The sequence below is a fragment of the Rhinolophus hipposideros genome (genome assembly GCF_964194185.1).
Source record: "Rhinolophus hipposideros genome assembly, chromosome: 13".
NCBI classification, from domain to species: domain Eukaryota; kingdom Metazoa; phylum Chordata; class Mammalia; order Chiroptera; family Rhinolophidae; genus Rhinolophus; species Rhinolophus hipposideros.
The window spans coordinates 15,092,522-15,112,146 of NC_138059.1; the positions used below are offsets into that span (position 1 = coordinate 15,092,522).

General features: G+C 41.7%; 1 protein-coding gene and 1 pseudogene across 2 annotated transcripts in view; both read right to left on the reverse strand.

Annotated features, from left to right (window-relative positions):
* The window catches only part of DEPTOR (DEP domain containing MTOR interacting protein), a 142,327-nt gene that overhangs the window by 58,439 nt on the left and 64,263 nt on the right, over positions 1-19,625 (reverse strand). Inside the window, exon 4 of the mRNA XM_081070913.1 lies at positions 17,523-17,701. Within this exon, the coding sequence (XP_080927039.1) occupies positions 17,523-17,701 (179 nt within the window). The remainder of the gene's footprint in view (positions 1-17,522; positions 17,702-19,625) is intronic.
* LOC308506861 (4-hydroxybenzoate polyprenyltransferase, mitochondrial-like) lies at positions 3,921-8,988 on the reverse strand (annotated as a pseudogene). The gene is made up of 4 exons: positions 8,928-8,988; positions 7,441-7,559; positions 4,395-4,623; positions 3,921-4,288 (listed from the first exon to the last, which is right to left on the reverse strand). The product of its transcript is annotated as a 4-hydroxybenzoate polyprenyltransferase, mitochondrial-like (transcript).

Below are 19,625 nucleotides of genomic sequence, written 5' to 3' on the forward strand. Positions count from 1 at the left end.
ATAGCAGGCAGGGATATGAAGTACAGCACAGTGAATATAGTCAAAAATATTGTAGTAAATATGTATGGTGTCAGGGAGGTATTAGACTCTTTTGGGAGATCACTTTGTCAATTATATAAATGTCTAACCACTATGCTGCACACCTGAAACTCATATAATATTGCATGTCAACTGTAATTGAAAACTTTTTAAAAGTAACTTAACAAAGGGTAGCAGGAAGGAAGGATGTCAAAACATGACATTGGGATTACACAACTTTGGAAATGTAAAGGTACAGATGGAAGGCCAAATTGTTTTATTCCTTTCTACGCATCGTGAAATAATAGCTGGATTCATTCCAAAGACTAGAACCTTTATTGTTAGCGATAAAATTCAGAACAAAGAGTATGTTTCTTTAGAGATGAGATTGTTTTTCAGAGCCTAGATCCTAGATGTGCAGAGAGGTCTAAAAACAAACGTATGTTGTCTGGCAAATGGAATGCCCTAGATACGTAATTCAAATAAAGAAATCTACAACTCTGTTCTAGGTCTTTTGGAATTGCTGGCATAAATCCAAAGGCCTAATTAAAGCACTTCAGTGATGGCTTATGTAACAAGTTGATATTCAGCATAGAGTATGTATATTCTGTTGTTTAAGACCAGCAATGGATGAGGTCATCCAACTTTTATTAAGCTCAACCCACCAAGGCGTCTGATGAGGAGAATGTTGATGACAAAAATAATGATAATGATAATGAGCTAGCATTTATTGAGAGATACTCTGGGCCAGGCCCTGTACTAAGCACCCTGCCTGGTTATATCACTTAGTTCTCATAGCAGTACTATGACAGAGCTATTGTAGTTACTCCCATTTTACAGATGAACACACACATACACACAAAACCACACACACACAAAACAGTAAATCTCATCACTGATCTCTTTTCTGAATGTCTGTTTTTCCTCCTCGAGGGTCCTAGTCTATTATAGTTATTCTCATTTTATAGATGACAAACTAGGGGATACCCAAGTAAACTTGCCCAAGGCCATCATCATTAAGCGGAAGATCCAAGACAGAAACGCTGACAGATTAACTCTGGAACCCTGGCCCTGACTCTCTTCACTAGACTGTCACCCCTCCGTAGATGTAATAACGCCAAACGTGGAGGAGGCAGGTGAGCTTACCAACACAAGAAAATGAAGTCTGCTTTTCCCTCATTTAGTCCCACCTCCAGGTTACAGAAGGCAATTTGGCTGAGGATGTTTTCTACAAGATTCTTCACCAGAGCAAAATGTTTATTGCTTTGGGATTGCTTAGTACAAGGACATAGCGATAACATCGAAAACATGGCTCTGGCCTCAGACGGCCCTGGGTGGACCAGCTTCACTCTTTACTAAGTTACCTAACTGCCCTGAACTTTAATTTTATTCACTGTAAAATGAGGGAAGGAATGAGGACACAACATGGATGAAAGGCCCATGAGAGTTTCTGATCCATAGAGGCCCTCAATTAAGGTTAGCCATATGTGGTGTCAAATCGAGAGCCCAGGACGCCAGTCCAAGGTACAAGACTTTACAGACTTCACTTACACAAGGGAAGGGTCAGGAAGCAACTGTAGGAGGTCTGGGAGAGAAGGAGGCATCCTATCCAAACCACATCACTTCAGAAGGTCCAACAATACAGAAGGGGACATCCAAGGTGATGTTGGGGGCCCTGAAGTAAAATCTTACCCAGAAACCTCTGGGTGTGAACGCCCCTAAAGGCTCATTCCTAGATGGCATTTTCTTACTGTTCCCAGAAAGGTTACCACGTGAATCTGTTGGTGCTCTCCTGCACAGTAATTCATCAGGGGTTCCTCAGGGGGCTGAGGGACTAGGACCCACAAAGAAAGAAGAAGCAGACATTCAGGAAAGGAAGACTTCAGTGGCGAGATTTGGTAGTTTTCTTTTATGTGGGGTTTTGTTTTTATAGTAGGTAAAATGTTTCGGTTACTTACATTCTTCTAAAATATAAAAAAAACAGAAATGGTTTTCTGAATTGCAGTTTTTGGCAGTGAGCAAAGGTCACGCTGAAAAACGATAAACCCCAACTTTCTGTAGCAGCTTTTATTTTTCCTGAAAAAGAGTCCATTTTCCTACATTCATTTAGATGAGATACACATCTGGTTTCTTTTAAAGTGCCAAAATACAGCCAGTTCCCATAACTGCAGATGAGAATTATGAGAAGAATGCATCAGCTTAAATACTCAAGGTCATTTCAAATCCTGAAGAGTCCCTGGTTTCTGTGACAGAGGAAGAATTGTGCTAGCAAATACTTGAACTAAAATCCAGGCAAATGGCTCTAAGGCCTCAGCTTCTGGTTCTCATTCTTTAACGTATCCTAAGACGGCATATTCAAATCTAATTATGTGGTAGCAAGACTGAGAGTGTTTGTAAAAGTTTACAAAGATGAAGGGATGGGGTTCCAGAGTTCACCTGTCAGTGCTCCTGTCTTGGAGTTTCCACTTAATGACGTTTCCCTAGATTGTCATCTATAAAAGGGAATCACTATAACAGACTAGGACCCTTGAAGGAGGAAGACACAGACACTCAGCAAAAAGATCAGTGGTGAGATTTAGTGTTTTTTGTGTGTGTGGTTTTGTGTGTATGTGTGTGTGTGTTCATCTGTAAAATGGGAGTAACTACAATAGCTCTGTCATAGTTCTGCTATGAGAACTAAGTGATATAACCATGCAGGGCGCTTAGTACAGAGCCTGGCCCAAAGTATCTCTCAATAAATGCTAGCTCATTATCATTATCATTATTTTTGTCATCCTCCTCATCAGACGCCTTGGTGGGTTGAGGTTAATAAAAGTTGGATGACCTCATCCATCGCTGGTCTTAAACAACAGCATATACATACTCTAGGCTGAATATAAACTTGTTACATAAGCCATTACTGAAGTGCTTTAATTAGGCCTTTGGATTTATGCCAGCAATTCCGAAAGACCTAGAATAGAGTTACAGATTTCTTTATTTGAATTATGTATCAGAGTTCAAAAATTCCTAGATAAACTTCATTTGCTAACTTTCTGTTCTATTATTTATATTTTTCTGTGTTTTATCTGTCTTCTTATCTTTCCACAAGTTCCCAAGGACAACCCCTAAAATAACTGAGTCCTAGTGTTTGGTTGGAGGCAAATTTATCCCAATAATCCTCAGGTCTATAGAGACCTAGAGTGTAAATCTGGTGGCCAGATGGGCTTGACAGCAGTCAGAGCAGTGCAGTAGGGTGTGGTCTGAGCTCTGCTCACCAGGCTCAGCGCCCCCAGCACCACCCTACACTGCAGCCACCAAGCCACTGCTTGGTGACTTCACAAAGCCGAACAGCCTTACCAATCAGAGCACCATCGCTCTTTTCCTGATGGGCATGGATAACACCATACGAGCTCTGACAATTAAGTTTGCGAACTCATCCTAGAAACGGTGCTACATATCTCATTGCTGTATATCATGATGGTCACCTTCGAAGTACTCCCCTTGGGAAGCTATGCACCGATGCTAGCACCTAGTCCACTCTGCAAAGCAATTTTGGAACTCTTTTTCTGGAATGGCCATCAGAGTCATCATCATATTACCTTTGATGTCCTGAATGTCATCAAAATGTCTTCCTTTCAATATTTCCTTTATCTTTGGGTAAAGAAAGAAATCATTGGGGGGCCAGATCAGGTGAGTAGGGAGGATGTTCCAATACAGTTATTTGTTTACTGGCTAAAAACTCCCTCACAGACAGTGCCGTGGGAGCTGGTGCATTGTCGTGATGCAAGAGCCATGAATTGTTGGCGAAAAGTTCAGGTCGTTTTCATCTAACTTTTTCATGCAGCCTTTTCAGCACTTCCAAATAGTAAACTTGGTTAACTGTTTGTCCAGTTGGTACAAATTCATAACAAATAATCCCTTTGCTACTGAAAAAGGTTAGCAATGTCATTGCAACCAGTCCGTGAACTTAACTGTTCGACCTCGTATATCACAGTCCACATAACTGCACAAAAATAAAGAGGCAGGCGAACACATGGATCACAGGAGCCCCTGAGAGCAGACCATCCAAGTGACGCTCCCCAGTGAAAGGTCCACCCCAAGGCTAACTGAGGCCAGTACATAATGCTTTCCATCAGCAAGTAGGTGATGATAAGAAGTAGAGATGCTGCTCCCAGTGCTACACTGTAGTAATTCAGACACTGAGGGACACCCAGTGCCAAGCAAAGCTGTCCCTGGAGAAAAACATAGGACTGGAAAGTCGAAATGTCTCCAGCAGCTATTGGGCGATTTGCTATTGTAGTTTTTTTTAAGGAGGGCGCAGCTCACAGTGGCCCATGCGGGGATCGAACTGTCAACCTTGGTGTTATTAGCACCGCGCTCTAACCAACTGAGCTAACCGGCCACATGATTTGCTGTTCTTATAACCTTTTTATCTTAGCCCTGCCCCACATATCATTAATAGTACAGCTTGTTACACATCAGAAGAGCTCCAGTGCGAAAGAGTGATAATATGTACCAATCTGGAAAACAACTTGGTTCCGCTGCCAAACCAGTGCTCCAGGTACGTGGCAGATACAGCAGACAGGTTCCAATGGTCTTGTCCAACTGCATGAAGCACAAGTACAACTGCAGAGAGCAGGCGGGGAGCGGGGCACCCCCACGGCCCCCAGGCTGAGCAGATGCCAGCAGGGCCACTAGTTCCCTGCACCAGGGCCAGGAGTGCCCCTCAAGCCCTGCATCTTTAGTGTGTTTTTTAAAAAATGTCTTCATATATTTTCTATATTAGTTATATTTGCACTCACCTCTTAAACAAAAGAGGAAGATGGATGACACAGGAAAAAACTCATCTACTTTTTTTTCCAGTAAGTTTTCTATTTGGGAATAATTTTAGATTTCCAGAAATGTTGCAAAGAGAGTACACCACCCCCAGGTGTTAATACAATCATGGCTCATGGTCAAAACTAAGACACCAACATTGGTCCGCCTGTCTATTTTAAATCTAGCTTAGTGCCACAAAGCCCTCAGTGTGTGGACATGGGAAGAAAACTGTTCCTTGGAATCTCCTGTTTCATATGAAGGTCACTAAGGTAACTTAATAAAAAAGACATTTGTCCTTGTGGCCAACTAGGCAACTGCACGTCCAAAACCCATTCTCCCTTCTTCCTCCTTTATGATTTGTTCAAGGAAGTAGTGTACCTGCCTAAACATATCTGATTCATTGATCGCCTGCCCGTAAGGGGTGACCCTGGGACATCTTTCTGGCCCATGTGATGTAGGTAGAAATCCCTGGGAGGGGCAACGCTTCCTAACTAAAAAGCCAAGTCTTGCTAGGTGACGACACCTTTCTGCCCCTTACTCCTTTGTAATTTCATCTTCTTCCTGCCAGAGTGTAGATATAAGGTGTGGTGTACACTAAGAACAGCAGAGCGGACAGACAGACGGAGTCTGGGTCCATTTCATTATAAGCCTAGGATTCTCCACTTGGAGCAGCTGGCTGCATGAGCCAGGGAGCTTTTCTGTCATTACTACGTTGTCTGTTATTTGTAGCAAAACTCAGATCTGATACTGCTCCTGACTTAGGCCTGGAGATAGGAAATCAAAGGCTTCAAACACAAATGATTTCTATTTATTTACAGCCCACACCTTGTAACCAACCATGCTTGATTCGGAAGCCAAGAATGATTCGATGGAAAGTCATGCAGATGGAAGATATGAGGTGTCATCAAAAAATACAGTGAATGGTTAAATTAAAAAAACAAATTACAGTAAAAGACACATTGCCATTAATCCCCCTCAAAATACTCCCCCTCACTCAAACATGCTTATCCCATCATTCTTGCCACTTTCGGAAGCAGTTCTGGAAGTTCTCTTTCGTGAGTGTCTTCCATCATGACAATGCTCCGTGTCACACATCGCTTCTGGTATATGGCATATTCTGTCAAATAAAAGCATTATGGTGTGTCCTCATCCACCTTATTCATCATATCTGGCACTGTGTGACTTCTGGCTCTTCCCCAAAGTCAAAATGACCATGAAAGGAAGATGTTTTGAATCGATTCAGGACATCAAGACAACCATGACAGCACAACTAAAGACACTCACGAAAAAGGACGTCCAGAACTGCTTCAGAAAAGTGGCCAGAACAATGGGATAAGTGTGTTCGAAGCGAGGGGGAGTATTTTGAGGAGGGTTAATGGTAATGTGTCTTTTACTGTAATAATTTTTTTTTTATTTAAACATTCACTGTATTTTTTTTTTAATTGGGGAATACTGGGGAACATCAGCTCCAAGTCGTTGTCCTTCAATCTAGTTGTGGAAGGCACAGCTCAGCTCCAAGTCCAGTCACCGTTTTCAATCTTTATTTGCAGGGGGCACAGCCCACCATCCCATGTGGAACTAAACCAGCAACCTTGTTGTCAAGAGCTCGAGCTCTAACCAACTGAGCCATCTGGCCACCCCTCCAGCAGCTCAGCGGCAGCTCGTTGTCTTCAATTTAGTTGTGGAGGGTGCAGCTCACTGGCCCATGTAGATTCAAACCAGCAACCCTGTTGTTCAGAGCTCGCGCTCTAACCAACTGAGCCGTCTGGCTGCCCCAAAACATTCAATGTATTTTTCGATCACAGCTCATACGCCTTCCAGCAACATGGCCCTGATTTCCCTTTAACAGAACTGGTTACCAACAGTCACTGGGCCTCAATTTTTCTATCTGTGGAAAAGAAATTACAATAACTTCTTTTATCCAAAAAAGTGAAATTAATAAACATATTAGAACCCACAGCTCCCTGGAAGACAAGGTTTCAACAATGCCAATGCACCATTAATAATATCGACCAGCTGCCAGCAAAAACCCAAAGGATCCCACAGTGAAGACTGGAAATTTAAGAAAATGCTCCTGAATTTTGGGCCAAATATTGAGTAAGTCCTTTATGGGCAAAAAGAGAACTGCCAAGATCAGGTCCAGTCGAACAATGGCAGTCAACTGTTTCTGACTTGTGAAAATACATTAAAAATCAAAGGAAGTATTAAAAAATCAGAGGAGAAAGAAAACATGACTGAAATCACAGGGGGAGTGGTGAAGCACTGTCACCATTCCAGACACTTGTGTGGTTAACACCTAGCTTCATCTGAGGGTCCAAATCAGCACTGCAAAATGTATACACAACAAGGTGCTCCCTCTGTACAAACGTTCAGGAGTCTCGGCCACAGGGGAACAAAGATTTCTGAGACAAGGGACTGAAAAATGGAATATAGCAAGTTCTCGAATAACGTTTTAGTCAACGTCATTTCATTAACATTAATGAGATGCTGTAGGAAATTAACGCTCATTTATATCACTTAGCCTATGGTAAAACTGGTTTCGTTGTATATCATTTTGCTTAAAGTCACAGACCCCATTGACAATGTTAAGTGAGGATGTACTGTATACATTCACCAGGACCCCACCTGCCCTGCACTGGTTTCCAAAGGGTCTAGAGCTGTGCTCTCACCCAGGATGGCAGCCACTAGCCACATGGAGCTGGCTGCTAAGCACTTGAAGGGTGGCAAGTCCAAACTGAGATGAGCTGTTGAGTGTAAAATACACACTGGATTTTGAAGATTGAGTACGAAGAATGCAAAACAACTGATTGGTATTTTTCATATTGATTACATTTGGAAATGATAATATTTTGGATATAGTGAGTTGAAATATATTAAGATTAGTTTCACCTGTTTCTACTCTTTTTGCTATGGCTATTAGAAAATTTAAAATCACGTATATGGATTGCCTTTGTACCTTACATCATATTTCTATTGGAAATAGGATTCGTATAGAGACTGGTATCCCATAAAAACAGATGTGCTCACCAACATACAAGTTCATCCCAATAACTTTGAGAGCTATTCATCACAGAAGATAACACTTAACCTGAGCTTCTTACAGCCAGGAGTTGTTATCGCTGTCTTGTTTTGTTTTTCTCACCCTACTTCCTCCATCCTATTTCCTTCATTTTAATGAAGAAACACACTATGTTCCCCACTTGATAGGAATTCCTATTTGAGGTCATGCTTTCAGCAACTGTCAAAGAGGACATCAGAGAGAGGTGTGAGCCAGTGGGCAAAACCAATACCTACTCCTCTCCCTTGGCATGGTAATTTCCAATCAGATTGAAATGTGGGCAGCGGCCTAGGGAATTACTAAAATAAAACGGAAAGGACATAGATTTTGAAATGTAGGTCTTCCTTGGATAAGGAAAGAAGAGAGGGGGTGGGCCTATTGTTGGGTCAAATGTCATCATCATTGGGACAGAGAACAATTGAAAGAGAGCTTTTTAGAAAGAAAGATAAAATGTTAGCACCTTTAAATTTTTGTGTCAATTTGAAAATAACATATATATCATTTTACAAAAAGATTACTCTCCACGTGAGATTAAAATTTGTTATGATTAATAAACACATTTTTCCAATTGTTATTAGGATATGTATGTCTGTGTATATAATTCCTTCTTAAATTTTAACTTAATCCTGTTCCATAGTTGTTACACTAATCACAGTTTACATATAGTCAGTTTTATACCTAGTAATCATTCCGTGGTATTAATACCCTTTAGTTTGTTTATTCATTCCTGGCTGAAGAGGGGAGGAAGGAGCAGAAAGAAGGAAGATTTCTAAAGAACTATGGGCCCGAACACAAAAGACAATCCAGATGCTCCATCTGTGATACCAGGTGTATCAGCTAAGAGAAACTGAATTAAAGTGAGCAGCTAAGAATCTCAAGCCACAAGGGGTTAGTGGGAGAATTTCTAGAGGAAGAACCACGAGAGACAGCAGGGACGCAAGGATGAAATAGCTGTGAGAAGAACCATTATAAGTACCCAGGCAGAACCTGGGGCCCAGACAAAATTCCTAGCCCATACTTCCCAGGTGGGAAGGGGCTGACACAAGGTGCTCACCCAAGACCCACACAGGGTCCGAGCTAGAAACAAGGTCTGAGATGGGAAAGACAATGGACATGGTTCGTTCCTTAAAGAAAAGCCTCTTAACTTTTTTCCCACCTTCCCAACCCCGCCTTGAAGGCTATGCTCAAGTTCATGTCCACCAAAAACCGGGACCTAACACCACAATGCTTCTTGGCCAGGAGGAGGGGGTAGGGGCATATCAGAATCAGCAGTCTGAACTGTTCAGTCCACCTGGAGAATTCTGACGTATTCTTCTCAATAAACCCAACCTATGTGTCCCACTAAAAGTGACCACTGAAACCCAGCTGAGTCCTTACATTACTACATAGGGCCAAGCTGAGTATATACAAGAGCGCACACCTCTGATATACTTCAACTGCCCTAGATTGTGTGCTTGGATTTTAAGACTCCCTCATACTGGTATAAAAACGTTGCTTTTGGGCAAACTGAGGACTGTGTCCTGCAGGGGACACTGAGTGACCGACCAGCTGTCAAGAGCTAGGCAGGAGTCTGTAGAAGCATAGGCTTCAGAGCCAAACGCGATCTGTATCTAGAGGATCAGCTTCTGTACATGTGAAAATAGTTATATTGATGTCAAGTAAGAAGAGAAACATTTACAGCGATGACATTGTTCACAAAAGACCTCTGTTCCCTGTGCATAACATTTCTTTTGAAAGGTTACATAAGATAAGGCATCTCACATTCCCTTCTCACTTTCTAAAAGCTAAGGCCTGGTACAACTGCAGACCTGTTTTTCTTGAACCCAAATCAACACTGTATTGTGTGCGAACATGTGAGCCCTTGACTTCGCCAAACCACCTTCTTCCCTTATGTTTACATTGCAACAGCATTCTGGCTGTGTCTGTGTTTCTTTCTGCTTTGGACTCAGCTATAACACAAAGTAAAACAGAGCCAAAGCATATCAGGGGCACAATGTGAAAATTCCCAGAAATTCCAGATTGAGAAAGTTAAAAAAAAAAAAATCATTACATTACGGCTGCTGGTAGAGATTATGCTTGAAATATTAATTATTAAAAGCAGATTGAGAACATAGTCTACCTAATCTTTATTATTTTTCTATTCAGAGTTTAACATTTAGAAGCTAACACACTAGTTGCAAACGCCTCAACCTTGTCATCTAAAACACGGTGCCACCTAATAGCAAGGACATTAATTTTGGGGAGTAAGGATTAAATAAATTAATAGCATTAAAAACAGTCTGTTGTTTTCACCTGCCCAGCACTCATTTTCTTGTGGTAACAGAACTTTCAATTTTTTCTTTTTTATTTATTTATCTATTTATTTATTTATTTATTTATTTATTTATTTATTTATTTATTTATTTATTTATTGTGGAATAATGTCCTACCCATGCCCCAGGCTCAGCCAATCAGAGTCACTCTCTAGAGTTTAACATCTGGAAAGAGCGACTGTATGGGCAGAAAATAGCTAAAGCTGGTTTATCTGGTTGTTAGTAACTGTAAATGATTGCCCCTTAGACACTAGTTCCTGGCACCTGAATTCCCAAGAGCTGCTCCAGTTCTTCTTCTCCAGGCAGCCTGGTTTTTCAATGTTTCCTTTAACTGTCAGCTAGCTCTGCCATTTATTTGAAGCCAATGATGATTGGGGCTGTTTATATTCAAAGAATTTTAGCTGGTATAAATACCCAAACTGTGCCTGGCAAATGGTAAGTCTTCAATAAGTGGTCACTATTGCCATTCATTGCTGCCATTCATTCATTCATTCAATACAGTTTCTACTGAGTCTCAAGTAGATAAATGCCAAGCCACTGGGCAAGACAGAGAAAATAAATTCTCCATCCTCAAAGTATTTGCATTCTAGTGACGGGTAAAGGAAGACTAAAATATTGGGTACCATTTGTAATGGAAAAAATCTTTATTTTGTTGGTGGCAAGGAATTACCAAAAGCAAGTAGTAAGACAATGTGAGTTGGAGGGTCCTGATGGAGAGGGAAGGAGGGTGGGTAAGCAAGCAAGGGGAGGTCGTCATTGACAAAGACTCTGTCCTTCTCCTGACTTTAGTCATGTCCCTCTGAGCCCTCTTTCCAACTAAGTTTTGATGTTGGCTCTCATCCTTTCTTTGGCCTGCCCAGCCCAGTTTTAGCAACAATCCTGCAAAGTCAGGTTAGTGAGGTCCCCTGCCCCTGGACTTCTGATCACCCTTGATATTGGATGAAGTTCCTCATCCTCCATCTTTGATATATAAGTCCTTGGCCTGGCCTTTAGCAAGGATTTTGTGAAGTTGGTTTAGCAAGAAGCTCCCTGCTTTAGATGTCCTCTATTAATAAATTTTCATCCACTGACCCCCTCACCTTGTTCTATGGCTATAAATCCCCACTTGTCCTTGTTGTATTTCAAGTTGAGCCCTATCTCCTTCCCCTACCATAATACTCCTATTGCAATAAATAGTTTAGTTATTGAATAAAGTCTTGAATAGTTTCGAATAAAGTCTTCCTTACAGTTTCAACAAGTGTCAAAATAATTTTCTGTAATATCATACAGTCTTGGGCAAGCTACAATCTTGCCTTTAGCCTCAATCATCAGTGCCTTTTTTCTTCCTTGTTTCCTTTCTTCCTCTCTTCTCCTCTTCCTCCCCTCCTCATCTTCTGTTCTTCTCTCTCTCATTTTCTTTCTTTCTTGGGCTAGGCTATTCCAGACTTAGGCTGAACTCTTTCAGTGATCGTAATTACTGAAAAGATGTATAATTCCTGTCCAGATCTGGCACCTAGCTCCCTTTGCAGCAGACCCCAAATTCTCTCTTCATGGCCACCAGAGCGACTATCTCAGCTACTGTTTTCCACAGGAGAATGGGGTAATCACAACCACCCTCAAGCAGCTGGGGGAACTAAAACAATAATATGTGTAAAAACTGCTTTGCATATTGCAAAATGTTATATAAATATATATTTAAAACAAAAGTAAAAGACAAAAAGGCTTGATGGAGTGTTGAAATTGTCGAACTGCTCTAAATCTTTAAAAGAGGAAATTATACGCCTGGACATAGCAGCACTACCCTGATTATTCAGGGTCAGCTGCTGCAGCTGTGAACAATTTACCCACGTGATTATCTGATTTCTATCTCTCTCCATTTAAGGACAACAGAGCTGGAGAGCAGCTAAAGCAGATGAGGGAGATAGTTTATGTGAGTAAGAAAAAAAAATGTGTTCACATTTGCAAAGGTTACACAAAAATCTCAAGGTACCTAGTCATGGTTTGCAGAAAGAATCTTACATATTTTATGGGCTAACAATTTTTATAGCTGCAATATCTGCCAGGCTGTGTGGCTGACGCAATAAAAGTTGAGGTTCTTTTTTATTTTTTTTATAGTCTAGTGGAGCTTATAATTAGCTTCCGATCTTCTTTAGTGATTAAGAGACAGATTGCCTTGATTTGAATCTTGAATCTACCATTTACCAGCTCTTGTCTTTAGCAAGTTACTGAACCTCATCTTAAAAATAATTGTGATCTAACTCATAGAGTTACTGAGTGAAATAAATGTATAAATGAGCAGAGTGCTTAGAACAGTGACTGGTGTATGTAGAACCTCTATAAAGTTTCAGTTATTTGAGTTGATCAGATCACATACAATAGTTGGCATTTAAGAGCCGTAAGAGTTAGACACTGTGTTAAAAGCTTTGCCAATCACTATCATTAATTCTCACAGCAACTCTATGCAGGAAAGAGTTACCATAGCAGCCCTGATACAGGAAGGGTCTGCTTGTGGGGCTGGCCCATGGCTAGCATCTAAGAACTTGGCTTTTGGAAGGGTCCCTAAGTTACTAATTGATAAGGCAACTTTGCCCACCTAGGATATTGAATTCTGCTAAACCAGCCTGCCTAGACTGTTCGCGCAAACACTGATTTATGGAGAATGCATGCTTTCCTTCTGAGAGTCTGGAATGCTGGTAGGAAGTCATGGCCCTCCTGAAGGAAGGAGCTAGTTCTGTGTGGCCCTGGGAGGGAGAAGAGGGGAAGCCTGCACCTGGATTCTCCAGACAACACCTGGTATTTCTTTTTCCCTTGTGGATTTTTCTCTATGTCCTTTAACTGCAATAAATCTTAGCCACAGGTTCAACTATATGCTGAGTACAGGTGGGTGCTCACAGGTCTCCAAAAACAAAATGAAGCAAAACAAAAAGCTCTCAAAGGGGGCCGGCCCGGTGGCTCAAGCGATTGGAGCTCCATGCTCCTAACTCCGAAGGCTGCTGGTTCGATTCCCACATGGGCCAGTGGGCTCTCAACCACAAGGTTGCTGGTTCAACTCCTCGAGTCCCGCAAGGGATGATGGGCTCTGCCCCCTGCACCTAAGATTGAACACAGCACCTTGAGCTGAGCTGCCTCCCGGGTGGATCAGTTGGTTGGAGCAGGGGCTCTCAACCACAAGGTTGCCAGTTCGATTCCTCAAGTCCTGCAAGGGATGGTGAGCTGCGCCCCTGCAACTAGCAATGGCAACTGGACCTGGAGCTGAGCTGCGCCCTCCACAACTAAGACTGAAAGGAGAACAACTTGACTTGGAAAAAAGTCCCAGAAGTACACACTGTTCCCCAGTAAAGTCCTGTTCTGCTTCCCCAATAAAATTAAATAAATAAATAAATAAATAAATAAATAAATAAATGCTCTCGAAGGTGTATAATGTGATTCTAATTTCATACATTTAAAACCCGGAGGAATGGAAACTTATTTATTGAGATGTCGACATGGCCACTTAGTAGGTGAAAGAGCTGGGACGTACATCCAGTCTGTCTCCCTTCAAAGACTGTTTGTTCCACTGTGCCAGGCAGCGACACCTGATTACATACATCCTGGGCCGAGGAAAACTTTCTAAGGCACAATGCCTACTCAGCTACTGGTGTTAGGTGACCTTGGGAAGATATCCTAAAGGCTTTTGAACTTCAGATGTAGTCAATGACACAGAACTGCTGTGAGGATTTAATAACATATGTACATGTCGTATATGTGAAGCATGTCCATGTTAAATAAATAATATAGTAAAATCTATAAAGTATTTAGCCCAGCTCCTGGTACACAATAAACCTCAGTAAATGAAACAGTGAGATAAATATGTACACACATGGTCAACATACATACATGTGCATAAACGTGTACATACGTATTTACATGCATGGGCATATTGATAAATAGATACACACATACAGATATGCACACAAGTTAATTACTCCTCTAACAAGTTGTGTCTTAATTATAGAGCATCGGTCACCATTCATAAAGGAAGCCAGATAGGATTTCATAATTGGGACTGATTTTGACGCCTACCAGTTTCAATCCAGGGAACTACTTTTATCCAGAAACCTTTCACTCAAACCCTAAAGACTGACTTTCTTTAATGTTTAAGCTGTGAAATAAATTATTAACTGGAAAAGCTAGAGCTTTGCTTGAGACAGTAAATGGTATTTCTCATTATCTCTCACCTACACGTAAGTGGTGGCCGTACTTTCCTACCTCAGAACCTGTGATCCAGCAATGCCTTGCTGGGCTGGGACACTGGAACCCACCTCAGAAACTCTGACGTCTACAGGTAGAGCACATTCGCTCCTCCTAAAACTACGGAAAGCAAACGACTGTGGTTAAGATTTGCTATCAGTAATGCCCGATTTCATCCTTTACCTCATGACTTCATGGCACTTGTGTTTATAGCATGACAAAATGACGCTGCAAGTGAAGTATAATTACTCACTCTTTGGAAATCATTTGGAAACAATTTGTGGCATCCTCTGTCTTCCCTCTGAAGTCGAGATGTGTCAGTCAGTAAATTGTAGCTTAAGAGTCTGGTTTTCTCCTAGAACTTTGTGTCACCACGTTTTCTGTCTGGAGCCAAGAGGACAGAACTTACCCAAATACACCATTTTTCACTGTGGAACCCCAGTTACCCCCACCGACTATGAATTCACAGTTATTAGCAGTAATATCCATTTGGACATTCCTCCTTGAGTGACCTCAGACAAATCATTTAACTTACTGGTGGCTTAGTCTCCTCCTCAGTAAAATGGAGATAAGAAGAATATCTGCCTCTAGTTAATATTGTCCATTTAAAATTTCGTGAAGAGGGTTGATCTCGTGTTAGGTGTTCTTACCACAATAAGATAAATTTAAGAACAACAAAAAGAATATCTGCCTCGAAGAGTTGAAGAGGTTTAAATAAGTTAATAGGTGTAAAAATCATTAGGACAGTGTAGCACATGGCGTAAAATAAATAAATGAACAAATAAAATAGAGACAGTATATCTTCGACTGTTCTGTCCTGGCGTCTAGCTCCATCTTTTAGTCCCAATAAGACGATAAGCTGTTTAAGGCCTGGAGCCACACTGGCACTACATTTTTCTACCCACCTTCCCACCCTCAGTGAATCTGGCCCACCAGTAGGCAGATTAGGCTATCAATAAACAGTTGTGAGTTTGACTGTAGCGATCTTGTGTACGAAAAAACACCCTGGGATACAATGAATGGCTTGAGTGCCGTTCTAACCAATGTTTCTAGATCGGTAGCTTTCACAATACTGGACTCCAACACACAGTAACAGTTTTTATGTTGCAAGTCAATACACACATGAAAAAGTCCAGATGCTTATATAGTGTATAATCTAACTGAAATCAAAGTTTTGCAGGACAATATTTAACCTTAGTACATAAAATGAGCTATGATATTTTCTATTCTAAGTAAATCCAATCCAGGGCATCTCCAACCTTCATGGGCATTCAAATCATTCAGGGTCACACTAAAATGCAGGTCCAATTCCACAGGACTTGGGTAGGATGGAGTGTGTTTGCATTGCTACCATGCTTCCAGTGACATTCTGGGTCCCTGAACCACACTCTGAGTAGTAAGAATCCAGGGTAGTCTACTTTAAAAAAATTTTAATGCTGGGAAGGGATCTCTATACTTATTTCACAACCCACTAAAGAAAGGGTTGCACTCTGCAGTTTGTAAAACACTGCTCCAAATAATTTCAAAAGTTTCTTTCATCTCTGTAATTCGAGTTTATCTCCCTAGCCCTGGGATAGAAATCTTAGCAGTTCACAGCAGGAATGACTCAAGTACCAGTATTACCTTTCATCTCGACATCTTTCTCCTGCCATGCCTATCTAGTTGCCAGGCCTTTCCTTACTGTTCTAAGCCTACACCTTGTAGCTATACCATATTAATAAATTGAGCACTTATCAATAAATTGATTGAGCAGAACACTGAATCAAGTGCTTTATATCTACCCCATATACTCCTATAACCACCCCATGCAGGTATCCCCATTTCACAGATGAGAGAAGGTAAGGAGCTAATAACTGGTGGGGCTGGGAATCCAGAGCCTGTGTTCCTGTGATAGCCATCCTCCGAGATGGCTCGGAGTTTTCCTTGCCTGCTGGTATGCACATGTTTGTATAGTCGTCTCTCACACTGAATAAGGCTGACTTAGTAACCAAGAGAGTACTGAGGAAATGACAGTGAATGACATCTAAGGCTCAGTTAGAAGACATTGTGTCAAATACATGGTGATGGAAGGAGAACTGACTCTGGGTGGTGAATACACAGTGGGATTTATAGATGACGTAATACAGAATTGTACACCTGAAATCTATGTAATTTCACTAACAATTGTCACCCCAATAAATTTAAAAAAAAAAAGAAGAAGAAGACATTGTAGCTTCTGTCTTACACTCTCTTAGACAACTCCCTCTGGATGAAGCCTGATTGCCATGTCATGAGAATTTTCGAACAGTCTTATTTGAAAGTCCATAGAGCAACGGACTGACACTTCCGGCCTACCAACAGCCAGCACCAACTTGTCAGGCACACAAGTGAGTCACTGTGGAAGTAAATCCTCCAGCCTGCCAAGCCTTCAGAGGACTAGAGCCTCAGCTGACATCTTGACTACAACCTCATTACGACCTTAAGCCAGAACCACCCAGGTAAGTCTCTCCCAAATTCCTAGCCCACAGAAACTGTGTGAGATGAGAATACACATTTATTATTGTTTTACACCATTAAGTTTTGGGGGTAATTTTTTATACAGCAACAGAAAACAAATATAGTTCTTAACCAATAGGTTATATTGCATCATTATGAGTCAGCCCTAAAAGGAAAGTGAAAGTTTTATGAAGGCCTTTTGGATTACTGCTGTTTTACTTTGGCAGCTTATACCATGCCCGTCCAGCAAGTTTTCATTCTCCCCTTGCAACCAATTTTGTAATAGTCATTACTTCCCATCCACATTTGACCAGATGACTTCTTGTAGCCAGTCGTACAGAGGAGCAGTAATGTTAAATCACATCCAAACAGAAGTGTTTGAAGATACTGCAAGAATCAACTTGCCCTCTTAGCTTCTGCTCTCACCTGTAAAAACAGTGTATCCCAGAGAGTTCATGTTCCTTTGGCCTGGGTCCCAGAATGAGAAGGCATGGAACATGTACCTGAACTTAACGCACAGCTTGGAGACAAGCCGAGCTGAACCCAAGCAGCGGCACAGTTGACTTACAGGCCCATGGGTGAGAAATAAATACTTGCTATAAGCCTACTTAGGGTTGTTTGTTACCACAGCCAAAGCTGACCCATACACTTACCATGCTGTATGATGCCATACTCCATAAGCCGGTGGCAAAGTTGCTCTGCCTCTTTCCTTGTGGTGGCCTCGCCTTCCTGAACCAGCCAATCCAGGAACTCGGAGGCCATGAAAGTGCGCTCATACTTGACTCCTTCCTCTTCCCGGGGCTGCAAGAGTGTGTTTTCAGGGCTCATCAGCCTGGGAGGAAGAAAGGGACAACAAAATAAACCTATGCAAAAGGAAAAGAGCTCATGTGAAATCCTACATCATAGGCTTCTGTGAGCATCACAGCAAACTTGTCAGACACACAGCAGTGTCTGTCACATGCTGCCACAAATGTAATTATTTTTTCAGTTTCGATGTGGCTTCTTCTTTATACCTTTAGTTATAAAACTAGTTATAAAACTTGGTTATTACACTGTGTTCCTATGAGAGCCAGCCTCCAAGATGGCTCCGGTGATCCTTGCCTGCTGGTATGCACATGCTTGTATAGTCGTCTTACACTGAATAGGGCTGACCTGGTAACCAAGAGAACACTGAGGAAATGACAGTGTGTGACTTCTAAGGCTCAGTTAGAAGACATCCTAGCTTCTGTCTGACACTCACTTAGACAACTCCCTTGGTTATTAAACTATGCTTAAGCCACCCAGTCTAAGGTATGTTTTGTTAAAGCAGCCCAAACTGACTAAGACTACTTAAGTCACTCCTTTACTAGCCCCATATCCCCATATAGCTTGTTTCTCACACCTACCTTCCCAAGCATTCTTCAGCTCCTCTAGCTCCTATCCTCACCAAACCTCCAAAGTAGCTCCCATGGGGATCATAAGAAGGCTCCCTTGCATCCATATGTGATGAGCATTGTGTAGGTCCCCATTCTGGCTGGCTTGAAGAGCATTAGATGCTGTTGATCACTCCCCTCAGCTGGAGGGACATCACTGTACTGGTTTCCCTCCCAGCCCTCTGGTCTTACCTTTCTCAGTTAATTTTGTGTTGACTCCTCCTCATCTCGCTGGACCTTAAAGGCTGGAATTCCTTGAGATTCAGTTCCCCAAATACCTCTTCCTTATTCCATAGTTTCTCAATCACGTTCTGTCATCATCATGGCTTTAATTACCCCAAGGATTTCCCCAAGGATTTCCAACTTTTTATCCCTAGACCAGACCTATATTCCGAACTCCACACCTTTCTATCCACACGGGCATCTCTAGGACACCTCGAAATCAACAAGCCCAAAACTGAACTCATGTGCTTCCCCCAAACCTGGTCCCATGCCACCATTTGGAAGCCACCGAAGGGGCACAGAATGGGCAAGTAGGAGACTTAAGACCCAAACAGCTTTGCTACAAATTAATCAACATAATTTCTCACTGCTTCAGTGTCCCCAACCTCACAGTAAATAATGCCTCTTCTACTTCCTTCCCTGGGTTGCTGTTATCATCAAAAAATATTAGGGGGAAAAAGTTCTAAGTATATAAAAGTATGCTTTTATGTTAAGAATGTTTATAAAAGCTATTAGCATATAACAGAGCTCATGAAAAACATTCTTATTTGGCATTTAACAGAATGCATTTAAAAATCTTATTTAGACCTTTCCAAAGTCAATCCTCTTCTGTACTTTTAATCCATCCTTGAAAGAGCTACTAGGCTGCTTCCCAAGGTTAGTAACAGCTGAGTTGGTATGAGCAATAAGAATTATATTTCCTATAATAATGACCAGGTCCTTCTTAGAAGATAGAAAGGGCAACTGTTACATAGACATGTATGACAACATGTCATACATGTATGACCACGTGCATACACAGATGACGATGTGCACAGATAGCTCCAACAGCTCCTCTTGGGCTCCTTTCCAATGTGACTTTACTTTTTTTCCCCATCAAGAGACTGTGTCTACTTCCGCTTCCCTTAAACCTGGGCTGGCTTTGTGAATTGCACTGACCAACTAAATTTAGCAGAAGCGACGTTATGTGACTCCAAGGCAAGGCTGTAAGAGGTCTTGCAACTTCTGCCTTCGCCCCCTTGGAATGCCAGGCTGAGACCATCATGAAAGGAAGCAAGTCTCACCTAGTAGAGGTAGGGAGGCCCCAAGAAGGAGACCTGAACCCTCAAGGGAGCCCATAGT